The 23005-nt window shown below is 59.9% G+C and overlaps 2 protein-coding genes and 1 pseudogene across 7 annotated transcripts in view; 2 read left to right on the top strand and 1 right to left on the bottom strand.

Moving 5' to 3' along the window:
• Nucleotides 1-17555, top strand: part of FAAP20 (FA core complex associated protein 20) — a 39369-nt gene extending 21814 nt beyond the window's left edge. Inside the window, exons 2-5 of the mRNA XM_050786646.1 lie at nucleotides 11405-11491; nucleotides 12044-12179; nucleotides 12267-12535; nucleotides 17346-17555. Coding sequence (XP_050642603.1) covers nucleotides 11430-11491; nucleotides 12044-12179; nucleotides 12267-12535; nucleotides 17346-17418 — 540 coding nt within the window. The 5' untranslated portion in view covers nucleotides 11405-11429 and the 3' untranslated portion in view covers nucleotides 17419-17555. The remainder of the gene's footprint in view (nucleotides 1-11404; nucleotides 11492-12043; nucleotides 12180-12266; nucleotides 12536-17345) is intronic.
• A 1639-nt stretch (nucleotides 17556-19194) lies between these two features.
• On the top strand, nucleotides 19195-21129 carry LOC126952348 (uncharacterized; annotated as a pseudogene). The gene is made up of 2 exons (XR_007724861.1): nucleotides 19195-19563; nucleotides 20081-21129. The product of XR_007724861.1 is annotated as an uncharacterized LOC126952348 (transcript).
• Nucleotides 20198-23005, bottom strand: part of PRKCZ (protein kinase C zeta) — a 148621-nt gene continuing 145813 nt past the window's right edge. For all 5 annotated transcript variants that reach the window (XM_050786139.1, XM_050786142.1, XM_050786140.1 and 2 more), the window contains 2 exons: nucleotides 20891-21006; nucleotides 20198-20666 (listed from right to left, as the gene is read on the bottom strand). In XM_050786139.1, the coding sequence (XP_050642096.1) occupies nucleotides 20579-20666; nucleotides 20891-21006 (204 nt within the window). In that variant the 3' untranslated portion in view covers nucleotides 20198-20578. The remainder of the gene's footprint in view (nucleotides 20667-20890; nucleotides 21007-23005) is intronic.

Genomic DNA, 23005 nt, shown 5'->3' with positions numbered 1-23005 from the left:
ATACCACGAATCGGACTGGACACGGATAAATTGGAACAGGGCGCCCAGTGGCAAAGGCCGGGACAGGTGGGCCACTCTCTCCAGAAGGTACCTCTGACAGGGGCTGTGCAGGGCTGCAGGAGACACAGGAGGACCCCGCCTGGCCCCTTAGAGACAGGGTCTCCCGGACGGGAGATTCCTGTAGCCTCTCTTCCTCCTTCACACTTTGTTTAATCGGGAAATCGACCATTGCTGCCCTTCCACAGACAGGTCGGTGAGTACCGACAGGGAAGTGAATTGACAGGGAAAGGCCCTGCCCTCCCCCACCACGCTAGAGTGGCCATGCGAACCTGATGATGGGGCCCCAATGCAGGGACGCCCCTCTCCTGCCTGGGCCCTGATTGGCACGGCACCTGCAGTTCAAGCCCGGGGTCCCCATCCCTGCCGTGAGCTCGGCTCTCAGGTCAGACAGACCGAAAAGGAATGGAGACATTGAGGCTTCGGACAGGTGTGCGGACAGGAGGCCCGGGGTCTCCCGATGCCCTTCCCACCGTCCCCCTGCGCCTCGCCGGCGATCTGGGCGCAGTGGCGGAGGGTCTCCCGCGCACATGGGAGGAGGACGGCTCAGCCTTCCAGCCCCCGGGCGTGCCACTGAGGCCTGCAGCGCAGCTGGGTCACCCTCAGAACGCCGGACCCGGAACAAGGGCGAACACCGTGAGGCGCTGCGCTCGTGGCTTGCATGTGGCGTCCACGTTGAAACGAAGCAGGCTCGACGCTGGAAACTCGCTTCACCCACCCGCCCCTTCGCCATCCGCTGGCGGCGACTGCACGCCCAGAATCCCCCGTGCGCTTCCCACGCCTCTTGGACGGCCGCCCCGGAAGCGCGCTCGCCCTGGAGGTCGCAGAACGAGCGGTGAGTGCCAGGCTGGGCCTGTGAACATGGAGGAAATTGGAGCGGCGAGGTGGCTGGGACCGGCCCTCCCCCTGCGGGTCTCACCGCCACGGCGGCCCCAGGCTGGGCGCTGAGGACAGGGCCGGGGCGGGGCGGGGCGGGAAGTGCGCGGGACCCTGCGGGGCGGGGCTTGGCTTTGTGGGTGGTGCCCATGGGGGCGGGGGTGTGGGCGGGGCCTAGACGGAGGGTGGAGCTGAGAGGGGCGGGGCAGGGAAGCGCCAGCAGGCGGAGCGGGGGCGGGGCGCAGGGGGGCCCGGAAAGACGGGCGGGGATTGAGGGGTGGGGCGTGGGGAGCCCGGGGGCCGGGGCGGGGCGTGGAGAGCACGGGAGGAAGGGCGGGGCTTGGGGGCGGGACGCGAGGGAGCCCGGAGGGAGAGGCGGGGCTTGAGGGGCGGGGCGTGGGAGGTGCCCGGGAGGAGGGTCCGGCAGAGGGACCCAGGCTGGAGAGTTAGTTCGGGTCTGAGGTGTTGTGAGCCGGGAGCGCGAGGAAACCAAAGGCAGGGGCTGGTTGAGGCTGCAGCTCACTGCTGATTTACCCCAGGACCCCGCTCCGGAGGGGTCGTAGCCAGTTTAGCACAAGTCCATCATCCGCTGGTCCCGAAAGCGCTGGGCAGTGGGGTCAGGGGCAGTGGGAGGAAATCCACCCGGCTGACGCCCTGCGGGTTCTCCGGTTCCCGGGCGCTCGGCGGCGGCCGTGGCCCTCAGAGCAGGCCACCGGGCGTTGGGGGTCCAGGCTGACTCCCGGAGCGACCGGGATCGCCAAGTCACGCCCCACGTGGCCTGGAGGCTTTTTCCTGGTCCTCCCAATCCTTCAGCCAAAGGCTCTCATTATGTGGAGAATGGAAGTCACTATTTGGGGGAATTGACTGTCCCCAGGGCACGTCCCAGAAGGGAGCAAATCCCTCCGAGGAGGCGCAGGAGATTCACAGGCAGCCTCTATGCGTGCACCTCCATTCAGGATGTGCCAGGACGGCAGACCACAGGCAGCGCCAGAAACGGCTCGCGATGCTGGCAGGTCAAACAGCCGGGCACCTGGGCGTGGGGACACCGGAGGGACACTGGTTGTACACGCGTGCTGCAGAGTTGGTGACCATGGGCAGTGCAGCCGCTGGGTTTGGCCTGTGAGGCCATCCTCGAGGTTCTCTGGAGGCCAGCAAGGGGCTTTCACAGCTGAGAGGTGTGTAAGGACCCAATATGGCAGGAGCTGGCCTCGCCAGCTGCCCAGAGTGAGCTGGCTCTCCCAGGCTGGAGGGGCTGCCCCAGGGTGCTCAGACAGCCAGGCACTTACTTCACTCCCTGACCCCGACCCCCAGTGGGAGGTCAGTGGGTGCCACTAAGTCCTCCCCAACCCTGCCAGACGGCAGTGTACAAAAACCTGGGTTCACATCCAGCTTGGCTGCTCACTGTCATGACAAGTGGGCAGATGCCCTGGGCCTCAGTTGGCCCATCTGTAAGTGGGGCCAAGAGACAGCACCTCCGTCACAGGGCTGGGTGTGGGGTGAACAGGTTGGTCCCTGGAGACAAGTGGTGTGGTGCCCTGAGGCCTGAGGCCAGGCTCCAAGGCCGCTCAAGGAATAGGGGATTTGAGGCAGCTCAGAGAGGACAGGCCCAGCAGCCAGCCCCAGCCTGATATCTCCCCTCTGCTTAGGCCCCAGACGCAGCTGCATCCTGGAATTGTTCTGAGAAATCTGGGACCTGCCCCACCTCCACCCAGGCAGGGGGCACCAGCCAGCTCCAGAGTTGCCCACCTTCCCTCACAGGCGCACAGGTCAGTGCCAGGCCAACCCCAGAGCGAGAACACCGGTGCTGGACTGTGCTGAAGCAGCGAGGTGGCCTGCACAGGTGAGGTTGCCAGGAACAGTCAGTGCAGCTGTGCCCAGTCCTGGGCAGGGCAGCCATGGGAGGGCCCTGACTGTGGAGGGGTGTCCAGAGAGCCTGCCCCACTATGGAGAAGCCTGCGGGGAAGAAGGTGGCAGAAGGGAGGCGGGGCTGGTCTTGGCGGCCACTGTCTGGCCAGTTCGGATCCTAGTCATGCCTTGGCTCCACCTAGGTTGCAGGCAAAGAACCTGTTCAGAGATTCTGCTGGGCATCAGGCCACTGTTTCCAGCGGCCAGATAGCTTCCTGGGGCCTCAGGACTCTGGGCTGCCCTCTGGCCCCGGGGAAGGTTGCCAGGCCATGGGCAGGGAGAAAAGCAGAAGGGGGATGGGAGGGGGAGGAGAGTCTCAGCCAGTGTCCCGCTCGGATGCACAGCACTGTTGTTCAGTCACCAGCTGGCTGGGAGGACGGCTTCCACTGCAGGATGGACCCCAGGGAGGAGGATGGAACTTCATTGTCAGACATCCCTCACACCACAAAGTTGGAAATTGCTCACCCAGAAATGGGGGTATATGGCACTTTGGGAGGCCAAGGCAGGAGGACTGCCTGAGGCCAGGAGTTTGACGAGACCATCCTGGACAATAGTGTAAGACCCTGTCTTTACAAAAATTAAAATTAGCCAGGGCCCTGGTGTGGTGACTCATGCTTGTAATCCTAGCACTTTGGGAGGCCAAGGGAAGAGGATCGCTTGAGCTCAGGAGTTTAAGATCAGCCTGGGCAACATGGCAAAATCCCATGCCGTCTCTACAAAACAAAACAAAACAAAAAATTAACCATGGTGGCTTGTGCCTGTAGTCCCAGCTACTTGGGAGGCTGAAGTGGGAGGATTGCTTGAGCCAGGGAAGCAGCAGTTGCAGTGAGCCGAGATCGTGCCACTAGACTCTAGCTTGGGTAACAGAGGGAGACTGTCTCAATAAATAAAATAAAAATAAAGAGGTGTTGAGGATTGCTTGAACCCAGGAGGTGGAGGTTGCAGTGAATCAAGATTTTGCCACTGCACTGCAGCCTGGGCAACAGAGCAAGACCCTGTCTCTAAAACAAAACCAAAAACAGAAATAGGGTTGTTGGTTGTCACTTAGCTGGGGCTCGTGGTGATGGGGTCCAGTGGCACATATGGAGGGCATAGCTGGAAGGAACAGAGGCCACCTCCTCCTCGGGCACCTGGTAGGGGAGAGCAGCCCTAGGCCAAGGCCACACAGTGTGAGGGTTTGCAGGACAGTCAGTAGTCTGCACGGGGGCCTCCTGGAGCCTGGTTCTCCAGACAGTCCCCGAGGGAGCACCCAGGGGAAAAGAGAAACAGAAAACCAGCCCATTTTTGGGCCATATCTTTCAAGCCACTTTCTCTTTTTCTCCTTCTTCTTCTTCTTTTTTTTTTTTGAGTTGGAATTTCTCTGTCACCCAGGCTGGAGTACAGTGGCACAATCTTGGCTCACTGCAACCTCCACCTCCTGGGTTCAAGCAATTCTCCTGTTTCAGCCTCCCAAGTAGCTGGGACTACAGGCGTACACCACCACGCCTGGCTAAATTTTGTATTTTTAGTAGAGATGGGGTTTCACCATATTGGTTAGGCTGGTCTTGAACTCCTGGCCTCAGGTGATCCACCTGCCTTGGCCTTCCAAAGTACTGGGATTGCAGGCGTGAGCCACTGCGCCCAGACTCAGGTTCCTTTCTCTAAAAGTCAGCAATTCTACCAGATGAACACACAAGACCTAAGCCCCCAGTGGTGACTTCTTGCTCCCTGCCCACGGGTGTCCCAGTCCTTCCAGGCTGTGCCTTCGAGCCTACAGAAGTCGCTCACCGTGCATGTCCCTGACCCTCTGGAGGATGCGCAGGGCCCAGGCCACCCACTGTCCTTATTTTCCAATGCAGGGGCAGCAAGGGAGGTGTCGGACGGAGCCACCCCACGGTTCCCCTGTGAAAGTCTGCACGTCACTCAGAAAGTTGAAGCAAACGAAGCAGGGCTGGAGCTCACAGTTCACAGCTGGCCAGGCTGCACAGGGGACGCGCCAAGGACAGTTTCCTACGACAAGTGGAAATCTGTGCTGCAGGCGAGCTGGGTCCTGGAAAGTGCAGGGACCAGCCAGCATCTCGGGACATCAAGGGCTGTCTCCAGCCAGCAGATTTCCCATAAAAAGGTGCTGAACTGGGGATAAAGCTGATTCTACAGAGCTGAGAATCCAGACCTTCCCTGGGGACTCCCAAGGGGGCCCTGGCCACCCTCTCCACCTGCAGAGGTTTCCTGGCCCAATAGCTCCTCCTCCGAGGGCCCCCTTCCAGCTCTCGGCCCATGGGGGAGCCAGTTCCTCAGCTCTGGGCTTGGTGGACAGGAGACCTAGGGCTCCCCGCACCGAGCTGGGCTCAGTGTTTTCTTTTTTGTTGTTTTTTTTGAGACGGAGTCTCGCTCTGTCGCCCAGGCTGGAGTGCAGTGGCCAGATCTCAGCTCACTGCAAGCTCCGCCTCCCGGGTTTACGCCATTCTCCTGCCTCAGCCTCCCAAGTAGCTGGGACTACAGGCACCCGCCACCTCGCCCGGGTAGTTTTTTTGTACTTTTTTAATAGAGATGGGGTTTCACCGTGTTCGCCAGGATGGTCTCGATCTCCTGACCTCGTGATCCGCCCGTCTCGGCCTCCCAAAGTGCTGGAATTACAGGCTTGAGCCACCGCGCCCGGCCTGGGCTCAGTGTTTTCAAGCTGAACTTGGTGCGAGGTGGCTTGGAAAGCTGGGAGCCTGCTGCGTGTCTCCTGGGGCTGCTGTGAAAAAATGACCACACACTGGGAGCCTAAAACAACCGACATTTATCCTGTCACAGTTCAGGCAGCTGGAGTCCAAAATCAGTGGTTGGGAGGGTGGCCTTCCCTCTAAAGGCTCTGGGCGGCTGCTTCCTGCCCCTTCCAGCTCTGGGCCCCTGGCATTCCCTGGCTTGCGGCTGTACCACCCCCAACCCCAAGCTTCCTTCCTGTGACTCTGTGTCCAAATTTTCCCTTCTTTTCTTTTTCTTTTTCTTTTTTTTCCCAAGATGGAGTTTTGCTCTTGTCGCTCAGGCTGGAGTGCAACAGCATGATCTTGGCTCACCGCAACCTCCGCCTCCTGGGTTCAAGCAATTCTCCTGCCTCAGCCTCCTAAGTAGCTGGGATTACAAGCACCCACCATCCACACCCAGCTAATTTTATATTTTTAGTAGAGACGAAGTTTCATCATGTCTTTCAGGCTGGTCTTGAACTCCTGACCTCACATGATCCACCTGCCTCGGCCTCCCAAAGTGCTGAGATTACAGGCATGAGCCACAGCACCTGGCCCTGGCCAATTTTCCTTTTCTTTTTCTTTTTTTTTTTTTTTTTTTTTGAGATGGAGTCTTGCTCTGTTGCCCAGGCTGGAGTGCAGTGGCTCAATCTCAGCTTACTGCAAACTCTGCCTTCCGGGTTCAAGCGATTCTCCTGCCTCAGCCTCCCGAGTAGCTGAGACTACAGGCGCCCGTCATCACACCGAGCTAATTTTTGTAGTTTTTAGTAGAGACGGGGTTTCACTATGTTGGCCAGGCTGGTCTTGAACTCCTGACCTCAAGTGGTCTGCCCGCCTCGGCCTCCCAAAGTGCTGGGATTGCAGGCGTGAGATATTACACCTGGCCAATTCTCCTTTTCTTACAAGAACACTGGTCACACTGCATTCAGAGCCAACCCTAACCCAGTATCGCCTCATCCTGATTTGATTCTATGAGCGCAGACCTTGCTTCCGAGCGAGGCCACTTCCTCAGGTACTGGTGGACATGAGTCTTTGGAGACACTGCTCAACCCACAGCACTCCCCCAGCTTGATTTCTGTGACTTGTTTTCCCCAGAGGAGGGGTGCCCTGAGAGGTCTCCACTGCCTGACCGGCTCCTTGGTGCCAAGCACTCTGCGAGGCTTCCCAGGGAACAGAGCACACAGGACCGCCCTCCTAGGAAGACCAACCAGCATCTGAGCTCACAATTTCCCAGCAGGGCAGTGGGGTGGAGAGAGAAGCCTGGGCTGGGCTGGGCTGGCGAAACTTCTCTGGGGAGGGGACGTCAGAGCAGGGTCTGGGGCTGACAAAAGCCCGCCCCTGGCTGGGGGCTGAGGGGGCAGGGGGCTGAGCCTGACACATGGGGATAGAGGACAGGCTGTGGGAGGGTGTGAACAGGAGAGTGCTTGAAGGGGTGCTGGGGACTTTGAGAGAGGGCAGCTGGCCCTGTCTGGTGGGGAATGCTGGCCCAGAGACAGGCCATGGCTGGGGTGGGGTTCAGAAACAGGACCACTGTCTCCCGGGCCAGGGCCCTCCCCAGCTACTACTGGCTTTCCGGCTCTTGGGGTCGGGGGCGGGTCTGTGCCATGACCCCGCCACTGAGGCTGTGAGGAGGCTGGGGGTGCCCAGGGGCACCAAGGCACACCCCTACTCTCGCACCCATGTGTGGGCCCGAGCACCTGCTCTGCTGCCCCAAGGATCTGGTGATGTTTCCCAGGCAACTGTCTCACACAGCCTATCTGCCTGGCACTCCCGTATCCCGTAAATGCCACCACATCTGGCTACAGGCGGGCGTGTCTGCCTGGCATCCATGGGCCAGCAGGTGTGGCAGAGCACAGCCCGCTTCCTGGCTGTGTCGGAAGGCTGCCCGGGCGTTTTGGCTGTTGTTGCCAGCAGGCGAGCATTGCCAGGGCACTGTGCTTGGGCGCCAGGCCGTTTTGCCACGTGGGAAGGGGTGGAGACAGCCCAGTGCCTTCAGCGTGTACCCAGGGTGCCTGCTGGTCACACGTCTCACTGGGAAATTGGGAGAGTGCACTGCCATCGGGCTGCTTAGGCCTGCCAGCCTCCGGGCCTGTCACTGCTGTCTTAGCCTGATTTGCAGGGTGTGAGCGCTGGGCAGAGACGATCATCCGGGGGACTCTGAGGATGCCAGTGGCTGGGACACTTGTTCCTTCGTGGTGGAAGGAGTTGGAGAGGGTTGGCTCCCTGACCTGCAACCAGCAGACCTCACCGGGCTTCTGAAACCAGCTCAGTGGGCTGGGGCCTGATTCATCATCCATAAATGCGTCCTTTTATGCCACAGAGGGTGAGGGGCCTCCTCGCCCACCGGTTTGCAGGTGTGGCAGTACGAGATGGGCGGCTCCGATGCCCCCGCCCACTTGAACACCTTCGGCTCTGCCTGGGGTGCAAACTCCCACGGCTGAAACATTTTTTTGTAAACATGAATTTCGGCTTAGCAAAAACTCATTTCCACACTGCACGTGTCAGTTCCAACCAGAAATTATTTTCCAATAAAGCAAAACTCCCTGTCACCACAGTAGCAGCAGCTGGCTCTGAAGAAGTGGAGCCTTTTCACCAGGCTCAACTTTGAAACTTCCACCAGCACCAGCACCACTGTGTCTGCTGATAACTTTGGGACAGGCGGGACGAGGTGTGTTTGTTGGAGGCGAACACGCTTCCTTGTCTTGAGAGTCTTGAGTGGCTGGTCCCCTTCCAGGCCCTTGGCTGGCAGGCAGCTGTCGGGAGAGCTGTCAGGAGGGAGGGGATTGGGGGTCAGGCTTCCTGACAAGTGGAGGCACCCACCATGTGCCCAGAGCAGAGGTCACCCCAGTGCCTTTCTCTGTGGACTTATCCCTGGCTGTAGGTCACAGGGGCCTGCCCCACTGCCCCCTCCCCCGTGGTGACATGGGAGGAGGGGAAATTAATCCAGAGCAGCAGATAAACCAGAGGGGAAGAGCCCCCAGGAGGACAACTGTGACATGTTGCACTGCCTCTGCGTCCCCAAAGCACCAGGCCCAGAGGCCCTGCTTTCTGCCACATGGCACTGGCATGGGGCCCCGGCTCCTCTTCCCTGGTGGCCAAGGGTAAATGAGGCCCACTGGGGTGACTAAGACCAAAGGGGATGGGGGCCCCCCAGCTTCGGTGCTGCAGGCTGGAGCCAGGCTCAGCTAGCCCCGAGGTCCCCTGCAGGCTCGTGCCTCCTAGCCTTGGGGCACCTGCAGCGAGAGCTTCCCAAGCAGCCCGTGCCAGCCAGGCAGCGCAGGTGTCCCAGGTCTGGGCCACTTGAGACGCCTCCCTGCTCCTGCTTTGCTCTGCCCCTCTTGGGCCCAGTGGCCAGGACACCTGCATGCGGGAGCCGGGAGGGGCCGGAAGGGGCCGGAAGGATGCTGAAGGCCCCAGCAAAGCTGTAGTGTTTGGCTTCCCAGGGGTGGGGGCTTGGTCCTCCCTCCCAGAAAGACCCCTGTTCTGGAGCAGCAGCTGCACACAGGTGTCCCTCACACGGTCCTCCAGGACAGGGCAGGGGCCTGAGGTTCCCAGGCTCTGCCCAAGGGACCCAGGCAGGGAAGGAGATGAGTCCCAGGTGCTTGAAGCCCATCCGGAGGCCAGCCGGTCCTGCGGCAGGAGGGCACTGGACCATGTGGGGGCCATAGAGGAGGAGGAGGCAGGAACCACCCCCGGGTCCAACAGTGGAACCCTGGGGTTAGGGAGCCAGAGCGGGGAAGGGAGAGAAGGGGCAAGAACATATCTCCATCCCAGCATGGCCCAGAGAGCTGAGCAAACAAACACTTGTCTTCAAGGGCCTTTCTCTTGTCTTTTTTTTGTTTTTCGAAATAGAGTCTTGCTGTGTCGCCCAGGCTGGAGTGCAGTGGTGTGATCTTGGCTCACCACAACCTTTGCCTCCTAGGCTCAAGTGATTTTCATGCCTCAGCCACCCAAGTAGCTGGGATTACAGTCCTGCGCCACCACGCCAGGCTACTTTTTGTATTTTTAGTAGAGATGGGGTTTCTCCACGTTGGCCAGGCTGGTCTCGAACTCCTGGCCCTCCAGTGATCCTCCCGCCTTGGCCTCCCACAGTGCTGGGATTGCAGGCTTGAGCCACCACACCTGGCTTTTTTTTTTTTTGAGATGGGGTCTGCAGTGGCATGATCTTGGCTCACTGCAGCCTCCACCTCCCTGGGCTCAGGTGATCCTCCCACCTTAGCCCCCCAAGTAGGTGGGACCACAGGCACATGCCACCATGCCCAGCTAATTTTTTTATTTATAGAGACAAGGTCTTGCCATGTTGCCCAGGCTGGTCTCAAACTCCTGGGCTCAAGCAATCTGCCTGCTTGGGCCTCTCCAAGTCCTAGGATTACAGGCATGAACCACTGGGCCTGGCTTTTCCTCCTTTCTTGGGAGGCTGGGACTATACTTCCAGGAAAGACCCAGAAGCTCAGAGCTGAAGCCAGGGCAGCCAGGACTGCCGGGGAGCCCTGGACACTGGCTGTTTGGGAGCTCTTGGTCAGCTGGCACCTGCCATGTGGTGGACGTGGGGCTGTGGAGACCCCACGGCTGGGCTTCTCTCCCCTGAGAACGGGCCTAGCCACAGGACACCTCCCACAGGGCCCCTGAGACCACACTGCCCGCAGCAGCTCCCCCAGGTCCCCTCCCCACACCCGGGCAGCACTCAGCACTACATCTCCATTTGCTCACTCACGTCGCAGGGCCTGGGGGTTAGTGCCTCCGTCTTGTTTTGCTGGGGGCCTCCAGCATCTAGAACAGGAACGTGTGCTGAAGAAAACCACTCATGCAGGGAGAGGGGCACCTCCCCACTCTAGGTGCTGCTGCTGACCCCTTCCCTGAACACCAACCCATGGCCTCCAGGCCAGGGCCACTTGAAGGACGGTGGACCACTCCGGTGGCCTGGGTTCAGGGCGGGGCCCCACAGCTGAGTTCTGGAGGGAGGGCACAGACGACTGGGGGCTGGGAGGGGCCAGGTGAGGGGTGGGAACAGCGAGGGAGCCCTGCAGGAGGGTTGCCCAGCATGGCCCCAAAGCTGATGGGGCAGGGCAGGGCTGAAACTGCCAAGGAGTCCCAGAGCCCTGAGTGGCATCTAGCGAGGGCCCCTGACCCTGATCCCTGTAGACCCCAGCCCTTCCATGAGGGTGGCAGCCACTCCAGAGCCCAGCAGGGCCGAGGGAGAGGCAAGTGGTCTGGGCCCATGAGGCACTGGGCACAACCAGGTGTGGCACGAGGGTGCCTGGGCGTCTGCTGCCACCACGTGGCGGACTTTGAGGTCGCAGAGCCCACGGTCCAGGCAGGAAAGCCCCTCAGCTGCCCCCAGAGCCCTGGCCCAGGCCCCTGAGGCCCAAGTGAGCCACCTGGACTTTGTCACTTCGCTTCTTGTTTCTTGGTTAAGGAGCTTGAGTTCTACGCCTTTTGTAAAGAAACGGTGGCGGCGACGGCGGATTTCAAGCTTTATTTACTCCTGGAGTGGTCCTGGGAGGAGAGGCGGCTCCGCAGAGCCGGAAACGGGGGCGGGAGCTGTTGGGTGCAGCCAGGAGGAGGCAGGGCCGGGGCGGGGCGGGCAGCCATCGGGGTAACGGAGGGGGCTCCGGCCCGGGGCTGCCTGGACCGGAAAGGGGACACGGGCGGGGCTCCCCCAGCTGACCTCCCGCCGCACACGCCTGGGCCCCCACCCTCACGCCAGGCCCCCCTCTGCGGTGCAGGACGAAGGAACCCTGGCCTCAGTTTCCCCACAGGCTGGGATCAGGGCCCCTGGGGTTCCGACTGGCTCGGAGGGGGCGGCCTTACTGCAGCGGTCTGGGGCGGGGCCTGGGGCGGGGGCGGGGCCTGCGCTCACTTCCGCCCGGCGCGCGGGCTCGGATGGAAGCGGCGCGGAGGCCGCGGCTGGGGCTGAGCCGCCGGAGGCCGCCCCCAGCAGGCGGGTGAGGCCGAGGGCCGGGCGGGGGCGCGGCCGGTTTTCCCGCTGCCACGTGCTTCCCGGCGCCCCCGCGAGCCTCCCGCTCTCTTCTCCCCCTGGGGAGGGCTTCCCGCCCCCGGGCCTACCCCCCACGCCCGTCGCCCCACCCCGCACCGCCATTCAGCGCCCGCCTTGAGCCCCCCACCCCATGCCGAGCTTCCCCTGAGCTTCCCTCGCGCCGCCCCAGGCCCTCCCGCGCCTCTCCCATCATCGCGTCTCCCCTGAGCACCCCACATCTGCCCACTCTATCTTCCCCGGGCCCTCCGCAATCTCCCCAGCCATCGCCTCATCCCGCTGAGGACCCCATATTTTCACCCACACCCCCGCCCCCAGTACCCCTTGTCTCCTCACTGCCCCAGCAGCCCTTCCCCCAACCCTGCCCCCCACCTCCCCCACCATCGAATTTCCCTCTGGTACCCCCCATCTCCCCGCTGTGTCTGCTGCAGGCCCTCCCAGGTCCCCCCACCATAGCGTTTCCCCGGCTGAGTACCCCGTCTCCTTTTTCTGTCCGCCCCAGGCCTTCTGGCGGCCGCCCCTGGTTTCTCCTGGGGGGTGATGAGCGGGAGCGGCTCTGGGCCGAGCTGCTGCGCACGGTGAGCCCAGAGCTCACCCTGGACCACGAGGTGCCTCCACTGCCCGCCTTCCCTGGACAGGTGTGCCCACCGGGCCCATCGCAGCGGGGGAGGGGTTTCCAGGGCGAGAGCCGCCGCTGGGCGAGGCCCAACAACTCCATGTTGCAGGAGCCCAGGTGCGGCCCGGAGCCCACTGAAGCCTTCACTGTCGGACCCAAGACCTTTTCCTGGACGCCCTTTCCACCAGACCTGTGGAGCCCGGGCCGCTCCTACCGGCTGCTTCGCGGGGCAGGAGGGCACCTGGAGTCCCCCGCCAGGTCCCTGCCCCAGCGCCCGGCACCTGATCCCTGCAGGGCCCCCAGAGTGGAGCAGCAGCCGTCCGTGGAGGGTACCGCCCTGCGCAGCTGCCCCATGTGCCAGAAAGAGTTCGGCCCCAGGTGAGTGGGCCACCCTGTGCCCCGCCCGGTTTTCCATCCGTGTTTGGAAACCACAGCCGTTCAGAAGGTCAAGAGGTGGCCGAGCTCAGCGCTGGCTTTTAAAGCCCTGTTTCACACGTGGAAACGTGGTCCAGTGCTGTGGCCTGGCATGTCCGGGTGGCTGGCTGTCACGGGTCTGGGGTCCCCCTGCTTTCCGTGCTCTGGGGGCAGGGCAGGCTGGGGGCCCACAGACAGCGCAGAAGGAAGGCTGGGGAGCACTGGCCCCGGGTCCACCTGGCCATCTTGGAAGCTGGTGGCACCGGCGTCCCCAGGCCCAGAGCACGGGAACACCTTCCCCAGAGTGGGTCATGGGTTTTAAAAATGAAGATCATCTTTTTTGTCTGGAGATGCTTTTTCTTATTTTGAAGCCCATTGTATACTTACATATATATTTTTAAGTAAAGGGGAATGGAACCCAGTTTTACTAAGAAGATAGCCCAAACTGCCCAGTGCCTGGGCTCGTGTCTGGTGACCTCGGGGCCCTTGGCCTCCTGAGCAGGCACCTGGGGCCGGCGCCGTGTGAATGATGCTGGTTCCTAACTTTTGGTTGAGTTAATGGGCGGCAGGTTTCAGATCTCACGTGGCCAGGAGACCGGGTCCTTCAGTCATGCCTGATGCCCCTGGTCTTCTAGAAGCCAAAACAGCTCGGGAATGTGAAGGGACCGGAGTCCAAAGTTAGCAGCCAACAACAACAACAACAACAACAAAAAAAGGCCAGGCGTGGTGGCTCAAGCCTGTAATCCTAGCTCTTTGGGAGGCTGAGGCAGGCAGATCACGAGGTCAGGAGTTTGAGACCAGGAGTTTGAGGTCAATATGGTGAAACCCCATCTCTACTAAAAATATAAAAATTTAGCCAGGCGTGGTGGTGGGTGCCTGTAGTCCCAGCTACTTGGGAGGTTAGGAGAATCGCTTGAACCCGGGAGGCGGAGGTTGCAGTGAGCCGAGATTGCGCCACTGCACTCTAGCCTGGGTGACAGAGTGAGACTCCGTCTCAAAAAAAAAAAAAAAAAAAAAAAGGCCAGGCGCGGTGGCTCAACCTGTAATCCCAGCACTTTGGGAGGCCGAGACGGGTGGATCGCGAGGTCAGGAGATCGAGACCATCCTGGCTAACACGGTGAAACCCCGTCTCTACTAAAAAATACAAAAAATGAGCCCAGCTACTTGGGAGGCTGAGGCAGGAGAATGGCGTGAACCCGGGAGGTGGAGCTTGCAGTGAGCGGAGATCGCGCCACTGCACTCCAGCCTGGGCGACACAGCGAGACTCCATCTCAAAAAAAAAAAGAAAAGCACAAAACGACTGAATTAGTTATCAAAACCCGCAGCAGAAAACCTGTACAGGCAGTTCTTCAGGCGAGCCAGTACTCATCCAGAGAGAAGAAGTGCCCTGGAAACAGGCTCCTCCAAAACGGGGCACTTTATGGAAGCAAGCCCTGCAGGGCCTGAGGTTGGGGTGAGCCCCATGGCACCCCCAGCACCCCACCTCCACGTCACACATGGACAGCACAGGGAGGGGCCTGGTGACACATACGTGGGGCTTGGTGGGTGAGCAGTGCAAGGGCCAGGGCCCAGGGCAAAGTGCCCCCGCCCTCCTGGCAGTGCCCAGAGCCTGCAGCAGGAGCAGAGCATTTTTCTTTTTTTTTTTTTTTTTTTTTTGAGACGGAGTCTCACTGTGTCTCCCAGGCTGGAGTGCAGTGGCGTGATCTCAGCTCACTGCAAGCTCTGCCTCCCGGGTTCACGCCATTCTCCCGCCTCAGCCTCCCAAGTAGCTGAGACTACAGGCGCCCGCCACCACGCCCGGCTAGTTTTTTGTATTTTTAGTAGAGACGGGGTTTCACCATGTTAGCCAGGATAGTCTCGATCTCCTGACCTCGTGATCCACCCGCCTCGGCCTCCCAAAGTGCTGGGATTACAGGCTTGAGCCACCGCGCCCGGCCAGGAGCAGAGCATTTTTCAAAAACATATCCAGGCCCAGCCGTCACTGCACACGCCTCTTCCTCGGGCTGGCGCCTTGTGATTGTCGTGAACTACAGTGCTGTCCCACACTGGCGCCTTGTGATTGTCGTGAACTACGGTGCTGTCCCACACTGGCACTTTGTGATTGTCGTGAACTGCGGCGCTGTCCCACACTGGCGCCTTGTGATTGTCGTGAACTGCGGCGCTGTCCCACACTGGCGCCTTGTGATTGTCGTGAACTACGGTGCTGTCCCACACTGGCGCTTTATGATTGTCGTGAACTGCGGTGTTGCCCCACACGCTGATTCTGCTGAGGCAGGGGATTTTTTTTGTAATTGTGAAGACTTCTTGATTCCTGCCCATCAAAAGAAATCCTGGGGGCCGGGCACGGTGGCTCACACCTGTAATCCCAGCACTTTGGGAGGCTGAGGCAGGTGGGTTGCTGGAGCCCAAGAGTTTGAGACCAGCCTGGGCAACATAGCATGATCCCATCTCTAGACGCGTGGGCATAGTGGCACCTGTGCCTGTGGTCCCAGCTCCTCTGGAGGCTGAAGTGGGAGGATTCCCGTGAGCCAGGAATGATTGCACCACTGCACTCCTGCCTGGGCGACAGAGTGAGATCCTGAATCTAAAAAAAAAAAAAGTCCACAGACGGAAGGTGCCGTTGGGAGCCCCGGTAGAAATCCACGTTCTTGGCTGAAGCTCAGAGAGCCTCGTGGCCGTCAGGGCGCTGCCCCCTGCCCCCCGGGTAGGCGCTTTTGTCTTTGGATCGCCTGCTTTTCCAGATCGTCTAAAAAAAGACGCCTGAAGACGAGGACGTTCACGAGGAAAGAGTTGCCGTTTTGAGCTTTTTAAGCAGTTGCTGAAAGCTTGGCAGACTGCCTCGATTTTTCCTCAGTAGGCGTCAGTGAAGTCAGGTCCAGGCCTTGGTGTGTCTGGAATGCTTCAAGCACATTCGAACACTTGATTGTAAGAGAGAGCCAGTACTTTGGAACGGAACTCACCCGAGGCTGTGGCCATGGCATGGGCAGGCTAGCTGGGAGACAAGCCCTGTGTCTTTGGGAACAAGGGTTTGCACGGCCACCCTGGGATGCCCTGGGACTCATGACTGGACAGGACCCCAGCAGGGAGGCCGCCTGGCTTGGAGGGTCTGGTCTAACAGCCGGACTTGGCCTTGAACCGTCGCCCTGTCCCGCACAGACGCCTGCTGAGCCCGGAGCCCTGGCAGAGGCGGGTCTGAGGAGTGGAGCTGCCGGCAGGCCTCCCATTTCTCGCGTCCTTGGTGTTCTCCGGGTCACCCAGAGAACTGTCAAATGCTGGATTTGACAAACTATGTAGAACGTTCTTTGTGTCTTTAAGGTCCTCTTGTGGTCCTATTTGGACATTTTGTGCATTTTCAGACACCTGCGGGTCACGTGGGTGGATGGGAAGCTGGGCACCTGGTGAGGGTGCTGAGAGCTGGAGCTGTGTTTTGTCTCTGTTGATGCGGTGAGGCCCTGGGTTGGTCATTGGGTTTGGTTGGTTGGTTTGTTTTTGAGAAGGAGTCTCGCTCTATCACCCAGGCTGGAGTGCAGTGTGCAATGGCATGATCTTGGCTCATTGCAACATCTGCCTCCTGGGTTCAAGCGATTCTCCTCCTGCCTCAGTCTCCTGAGTAGCTGGGATTACAGGCGCCACCATGCCTGGCTAATTTTTGTATTTTTAGTAGACACGGGGTTTCACCATGTTGGTCAGGCTGGTCTTGAACTGACCTCAGGTGATCCACCCGCCTTGGCCTCCCAAAGTGCTGGGATTACAGGTGTGAGCCACCGCGCCCGGCCGGTCGTTGGGATTTTAACGGCCCTGAGGCCCTCACACTGCCAGGTGCCAGCCTACCCAGCAGCCCTGCTCCCCTGCCCACACGCAGAAGCCACCAGAGGCTTCTAGGCTGAGCCCCCACTGTCCTGCAGTCGGGTTGGCCCCTCCACACTGCAGGGCCTGGATGTGTCTGCTCAGTAGCCGAAGCCTCACAGACGGGGCAGATGAGGCCGGGACAAAGCTCTTCCGCTGCAGGCAGGGGTCTGAAGGCATCTCAGAGGGCCCCCACCCAAGGGACACTGCCTGGAAACCCTGGGACAAGATGACCTCGGTTCACATCTTAAGACCTTCTGGCAGCCTTAGAGAAAGCTTGTGGAGGGAGGGGCTGGTTCCCAGGATGGGCAGAAGCCGGAAAGTCTCAGACTGAGCGACCCTCGGGGGCTTCAGAAGGCACTGGGTGGGCTCTGCCAGAGTGAGGAGGCAGCTGATGGCCGCTGGAGCCGGCCCCGGGAGTGGGGGTCCAGCTATGGTCTGGAGAGGGGGACTTGAGGGTTGCAGTGTCCATACAGATGGGGCACAGGAGCCACAGGAAGGGACACGGCAGAGCCCAAGGGCCAAGCGGCGCTCCGTGGACTGGTCTGAGGGCAGAGGCTGTCGGGGAGCGAGGGCGGTGTGGCTGACAGGTGGACACAGGGACATGTTTCTGTGGACTTGGCCGCTCGGTGGGGGTGTATCCCCCAGCAGTGGTGTGTGAGGGATGGTCACTCTGATGGGACACCGGCCACTTGGCCTCCAGCAAGATCTAGGCCCGAGTCTAGGTTGAAGCCGCCCACTCAGCCCCGGGACGTCGTCCCCGGCGGCTCTGCTGAGCACGCCAGCTATGGCACCCTCGGGGGGTCATGGCTGGAAGTCGACCGTCCTGGCTTCCAGGGCCACACCTTGGCCAGGCCGGTGATGGTCGTGTCCGGCCGCTCCAGTTGGGCTGATGGGGCAGTGAGTGAGTGCGGCTCCTCCCTTGCAGGCTGACCCAGCTGGATGTTGACAGCCACCTGGCCCAGTGCTTGGCGGAAAGCACAGAAGACGTGATGTGGTGAGCACCATCCAGGGAGCCCTGCGCAGTGTGCGGCGCCCGGACGCGCCCTCCCCCTGCAGAAGCCCCTCCTCTCAGCTCTCCAGCTTGTGCATTAAAGCAGGACGGGCGCCTGTCTCTGTCTCTCTTCGTGTTGTGATGGAACATCTGTGTTTTTCTTTCTGACGTTTGGTTTAGGGCAGATTCACTGCAGTGAAATCAGAACCGGACACAGCCCCAGGCGGGTAAGCTGACCCCTTTCACCTGGCGCCCCGCGGGGGACGGCGGACGGGCTGAGGGCCGCTCGCTTTCCTAACTTTGTGGACAGGCCTCGTTCGCTCACGTGCAGTCACGGTATTGTCTTTTTTTGAGACAGGGTCTCGCTCTGTCGCCCAGGCTGGAGTGCAGTGGTGCAGTCACGGCTCATTGCAGCCTTAGACTCCTGGGCTTGATGATCCTCCCACCTCAGCCTCCTGAGTAGCTGGGACTACAGGTGCGTGTCACCACACACAGCTACTTTTAGTACTTTTTGTACAGATGGAGGGGTCTTGCCATGTTGCCTAGGTTGGTCTTGAACTCCTGGGCCTGAGCAATCCTCCCGCCTTGGCTTCCTGAAGTGCTGGGATTACAGGCGTGAGTCACCCGCCCCAGCCTCTGGTTGCGTTTTTTGTTGTTGTTTTTGAGACGGAGTCTCGCTCTGTCACCCAGGCTGGAGTGCAGTGGTGTGGTCTCGGCTCACCGCAAGCTCCGCCTCCCAGGTTCACGCCATTCTCCTGCCTCAGCCTCCCGAGTAGCTGGGACTATAGGCGCCTGCCACTATGCCTGGCTAATTTTTTTTTTTTTTTGTATTTTTAGTAGTGACGGGGTTTCACCGTGTTAGCCAGGATGGTCTCGATCTCCTGACTTTGTAATCCACCCGCCTCAGCCTCCCAAAGTGCTGGGATCACAGGCGCGAGCCACCGTGCACGGCCAAAACCACCTACTTTTAATAATAATAATGATGTAAGCATTTTCATTAAAGTCTTTAATGGATGTATAAGACTTTGAATGACCCTGGCCATCGAGGGTGTCATCCACGGGAGAGCCGGTCAGCCACGGGCTCCATGGGCAGCTGCCCCGCACCGCGCCCACGCAGGCCCACCGTGCAGCCCCCAAGTCACCAGAGTTTAGGAATCACTTCCAAAAGACACACCGTTGTGACCGGAGCCATTGGCAAGTATCAGGATTTTTCAAAGCACACTTCAATACATCCTTCACTTTAATTTATAAAACAAATGACGGAATAGAAAAGTCTCCCCTGTGATGAGCACAGTGTTACTCACATTGTGTACAAGAACAGCCCAACTGGTAACCGGCACGCTGTTGGCAACACGGCAGTATTTAGGTCAGTGCCTTAAATATTTAACAAATCAAGGAGGGTCATGGAAAGCAGTTTGCTTGTTAACCACTTCCGGGATACACTGGGGGTCTCCCACTCAAGGTGGGGTCCCAGCAGCCCTGCTCCCCCGGCAGGTGTGACTTCAGCGGCTGCAGGCTGGGCCCCGCTACCTGGACATCCCCACGCTGGTCTGGGACACCTGTGTGAGACCCAGGTCGGCTCCTGGACCCTGCCCTGGGGCTTCTAACTTTCCGTCTTTGGAGGAGAGTCTCACTGGCTAAGGTTGGGAGTGTGGCTGGAACCCATCTCCACATTCCATCCAGAAGCCTGAGCTGGGGGAGGGGCGGGGTGTGCCCAGCGCCGTTCTTGTCCCAGCACCTGGGGCTCGGGTGTGAATCCACCACGTCGTGCTCGGCGCCAGGCATGGAGCGGTGCCCTGAGAAACCTGAGTGTAGGGTGGACCACGCTCACCTGGTGGGTATGACTTTGAGGCAAGGCAAGGCGTGGCGCGAACCTCCTAACTTGAGGTTTTCGTATCTCCTCCCGAAGCCACCAGCCGCACGGTGGGGTGGAGCGGCCCCTGAGTCATGGAGGCCTGGGGTCTCCGCCTGGCCAAGAGGGCTGCATGGCAATTTCCACACCTGTGCACCAGGCCCCACTCAGAGGCACGAGGTGGTGCGACCCCCCTCCCAGAGAGCTCAGAAGACGGCTCCGCCACACCTGACCCCTGGCAGCCGGCAGACCTGCCTCTAGGAAGCCTCGGCTCTGGGCAGCTGTCCCTTCACCGGAGGGGTGGGAGGACGGAGAGCGCGGGCGCGTCCCGGGAGCAGGAGGGAGCGGAAGGTCCGTGCTGCTGGGAGGATTGCCTGTGTTTCCGGATGTCTGTAGGGTCATCATTTTGAACTTTAAGGCTGGGGTCTGTCACACATACATCTGTTAGTTTTCCCTAACTCTCAGTACTGTGTGACAGGTAAGAATATTTTCCAAAAGTCAAACACGTTGCACGAGGGATCGTGCAGGCACTGCTTAGTGTGGTCAGAAATGGATTTGTGCAGATTTAGTTTTCAATTTTCTTTTTCTCTTTTTTGGTCTACTGTGCTTTGGTGAGCCACATTTTAGAATCTCTATGATCCAATTTCCCCATCGGTCCAGTGAGCTGGCTGGCCCAGCCGCCACCTGCTTAAGGTGTCACTTCACCCTGAGACCACAGCAGCTGGGCACACGCTCTGCAGGAACAACCACAGGAACTTACCGGGCTTTAGGAAACGGTGCGAGTTTGTACACTTCTTGATTGCGTGTGTCCCCACAGGCACTTACACTCCCACCCCCACCTGTGTCCTGCTGGCTCCTAACCTGCCCCCCTCCATGTGGCTGTATCGGAGACGTGGGGCAGGCGCCACTCACGGAAAAAAGGCATCAGAGGGGCTTCCACATCATCGGAACTTTTATTCCTCAGGACGCTACACGCTCCCTTTCCTGGCGGGGCAGGTCAGTGCATCGAGTTCTGTTTCCGTGGAAAATGTGCACCTTGGAAACTGCATGACAGCCCCTCAGCAGGGTCCCCGCGGCCACCGCGACACAGGCTCAGCAGCAAGTTCCTCCAGCACGAAGCTGGCCTGCCCGGGCCCAGGTGTGAGGGACCGTTCTGCTCCCAGCAGCGCCTGCCGACGCTTCCCTCCGTGGTCTCGGTGCAAGCGTCTGTCCCTGGCTGCCCTCGGAGCCGTGCCCAGCCTGGCATGCATATGCGGTGGTTAAGGATACAGTTAAAGGGTCAATCACGCATGTCCACGACAGAGACGCAGCGGCCTCACACCGACTCCTCGGTGGACAGCAGTAATGGGTTGATGTACTCGAAGCCTTCGAACTCCGACTGGTCGATCCTCTTTATGGCATCCCTGTGGGCAAAGGCGGCAGGGGGCGGGGGGATGACCTGTGTTCATTCCCTCTGGGGAGGGGAGTCACATTCGCAAAAGAATCCTCCCCCAATGCCCACCGGAGAGAGGACGCCAGGCGGGCGGGACTCAAGGGCAGGCTGGGTCACCAGCCGCCCAAGGTGCCGGCCTGCCATGGGGGTGCCCGGGGGGGGTGCTCCGGGGTCCCCGCACCCAGTGGGACTTACTCATCGTCTGGGGTCAGCTGCACGGGCTCGCTGGTGAACTGTGTGTCAAAGTTGTCCAGACCGTAGTCGTCCGTGATCTGTGGCTGGAATGGAGGGAGCGCCTGCTTCTTCTCCAGCTTGGAAAAACAAGGCAAGAAGGGTCAGCTCCGCGCGGGCATCATCCCTACCAGATTGAGAGTTCCGCATGCACTTGAATCACAGAATGAAACACTGAGAAACTCAGCATTTCAATCTGCCTAGTATTTGAATGCCAAGTGTTTCTTCTTACAACACAGAACCTAGAAAATCTCCAAAGTCAGAAAAATTGTCGAGCTGAGAGGAATGCCGGAAGTGTGGGCCACGCTGGCCACATGTGGGATGGAGCGGGACCCCCGGCCACCCTTGTGAGGCCACCCCCTTCCTGGGGGTCCTTGTTGAGAGGGGCACCAACGCTAACTGGCTGAACAAGCCGTCTCATGACGTCTTGGAACCCTGACCATAAAGGCGCAGGACCTGCCCACAGCACCCTGCCTGCACTGGTACCGCACGATCCATCTGTCAGGAGCCTCCTGCCGGCCGTTTCTGCCTATCCAGGCATCGACTTCAGAATCTCAGGTGCTGCTTGGCAGGAAAATGCCCAGCAGGTGGGCCTCGGCTCAAGGCTCACTTCTGGCCACTGCGTACTGGGCCTTGGTGATGCACCTGTGCCAGGGAGGGCAGAACGCTGGTGCCTGGCACAGGTGCCACAACACACACAGGTGAGGACAATGAAAGCCCCTCAGTTCCCCTGACTCATGGCCACTTGTCCCAGTGACACAGCTATGCTCTCTCACCCACCCACAATAGGGTCTGAATGTGCCCCCCAGATTCACAGTGAGAAACTCATTCCCCAGAGCAACAGTGTAGGAGGTGGGGCCCGATGGGAGCCCTGCCCTCACAGACGGATTCCTGGAGCTGTCAAGACAGCTTGGGCATGGATTCCTCTCTGCCTTTTGCCATGAAGGCACGTGGCCTTCCTCCCCTCTCCCCTCTGGGGAATGCGGTGTTTGGGCACCCTCTTGGAAGCAGAGATCTGGCCTCACCAGACACCAAGCCTGCTGGCACCAAGACCCTGGACTCCCAGCCTCCACAGCTGGGAACAACCTCTGCTTCCTGGAAATAACCCAGGCTCAGGTAGTCTGTTACAGCAGCACCAAGACAGACATTCACGCTCTCCCTCCCTCACTGTCTAACCCACTCCGACTCACGCTCTCCCTCCCTTGCTATCCCACTCACTCATTCACTCGCTCACTCTCTAGCCCACTTTTTTTTTTTTCTTTTTGAGATAGAGCCTCGCTCTGTTCCCCAGGCTGGAGAGCAGTGGCGCAATCTCGGCTCATTGCAACCTTCGACTCCCTGGTTCAAGCTACTATCCTGCCTTAGCCTCCTGAGTAGCTGGGACTACAGGCGCCCACCACCACGCTCGGCTAATTTTGTTGTTTTTTTTTTTGAGATGGAGTCTCGCTCTGTCTCCCAGGCTGAAGTGCAGTGGTATAATCTCAGCTCACTGCAGCTTCACCTCCCAGGTTCACGCCAGGTTCACGCCATTCTCCCGCCTCAGCCTTCTGAGTAGCTGGGACTACAGGTGCCTGCCACCACGCCCGGCTAATTTTTTTTTATTTTTAGTAGGGTCAGGGTTTCACCATGTTAGCCAGGATGGTCTTGATCTCCTGCCCTCGTGATCCGCCCGCCTTGGCCTCCCAGAGTGCTGGGATTACAGGCGTGAGCCACTGCGCCTGGCCCTCTCTAGCCCACTCATTCACTCACTCCCTTGCTCTCTAACCCACTCCCACTCACTCACTCATACGCTGGCTCACTCACTCTCTAACCCACTTTCTCTCTCTCCTTCCCTTCCCTTGCTCGTTCTCTAGCCCATCCTCCCACACTCATTCACTGCCCCCCCGCCAGGTGCGTGCTCCTGTGCAAGACTGAGATCCAGCTGTCAGCAATAGGCACCATTTGACCCCAGCCTCGTGGAGCCACCAGGCTTGAGGGGAGGACGTAACGTCACTCTGCTCCCTTTAGTGCCAGCCAGGATGGGGCTGGGTGGGTGCGGCTGGTGAAAAGAATGCAGCCTCCCAGTCGCTCTCCGAGGCC

This window comes from Macaca thibetana, chromosome 1 (genome assembly GCF_024542745.1).
Source record: "Macaca thibetana thibetana isolate TM-01 chromosome 1, ASM2454274v1, whole genome shotgun sequence".
NCBI lineage: Eukaryota > Metazoa > Chordata > Mammalia > Primates > Cercopithecidae > Macaca > Macaca thibetana.
Note: the sequence above shows the minus strand (reverse complement) of the source record. Positions and strands in the feature narration are given on the sequence as shown.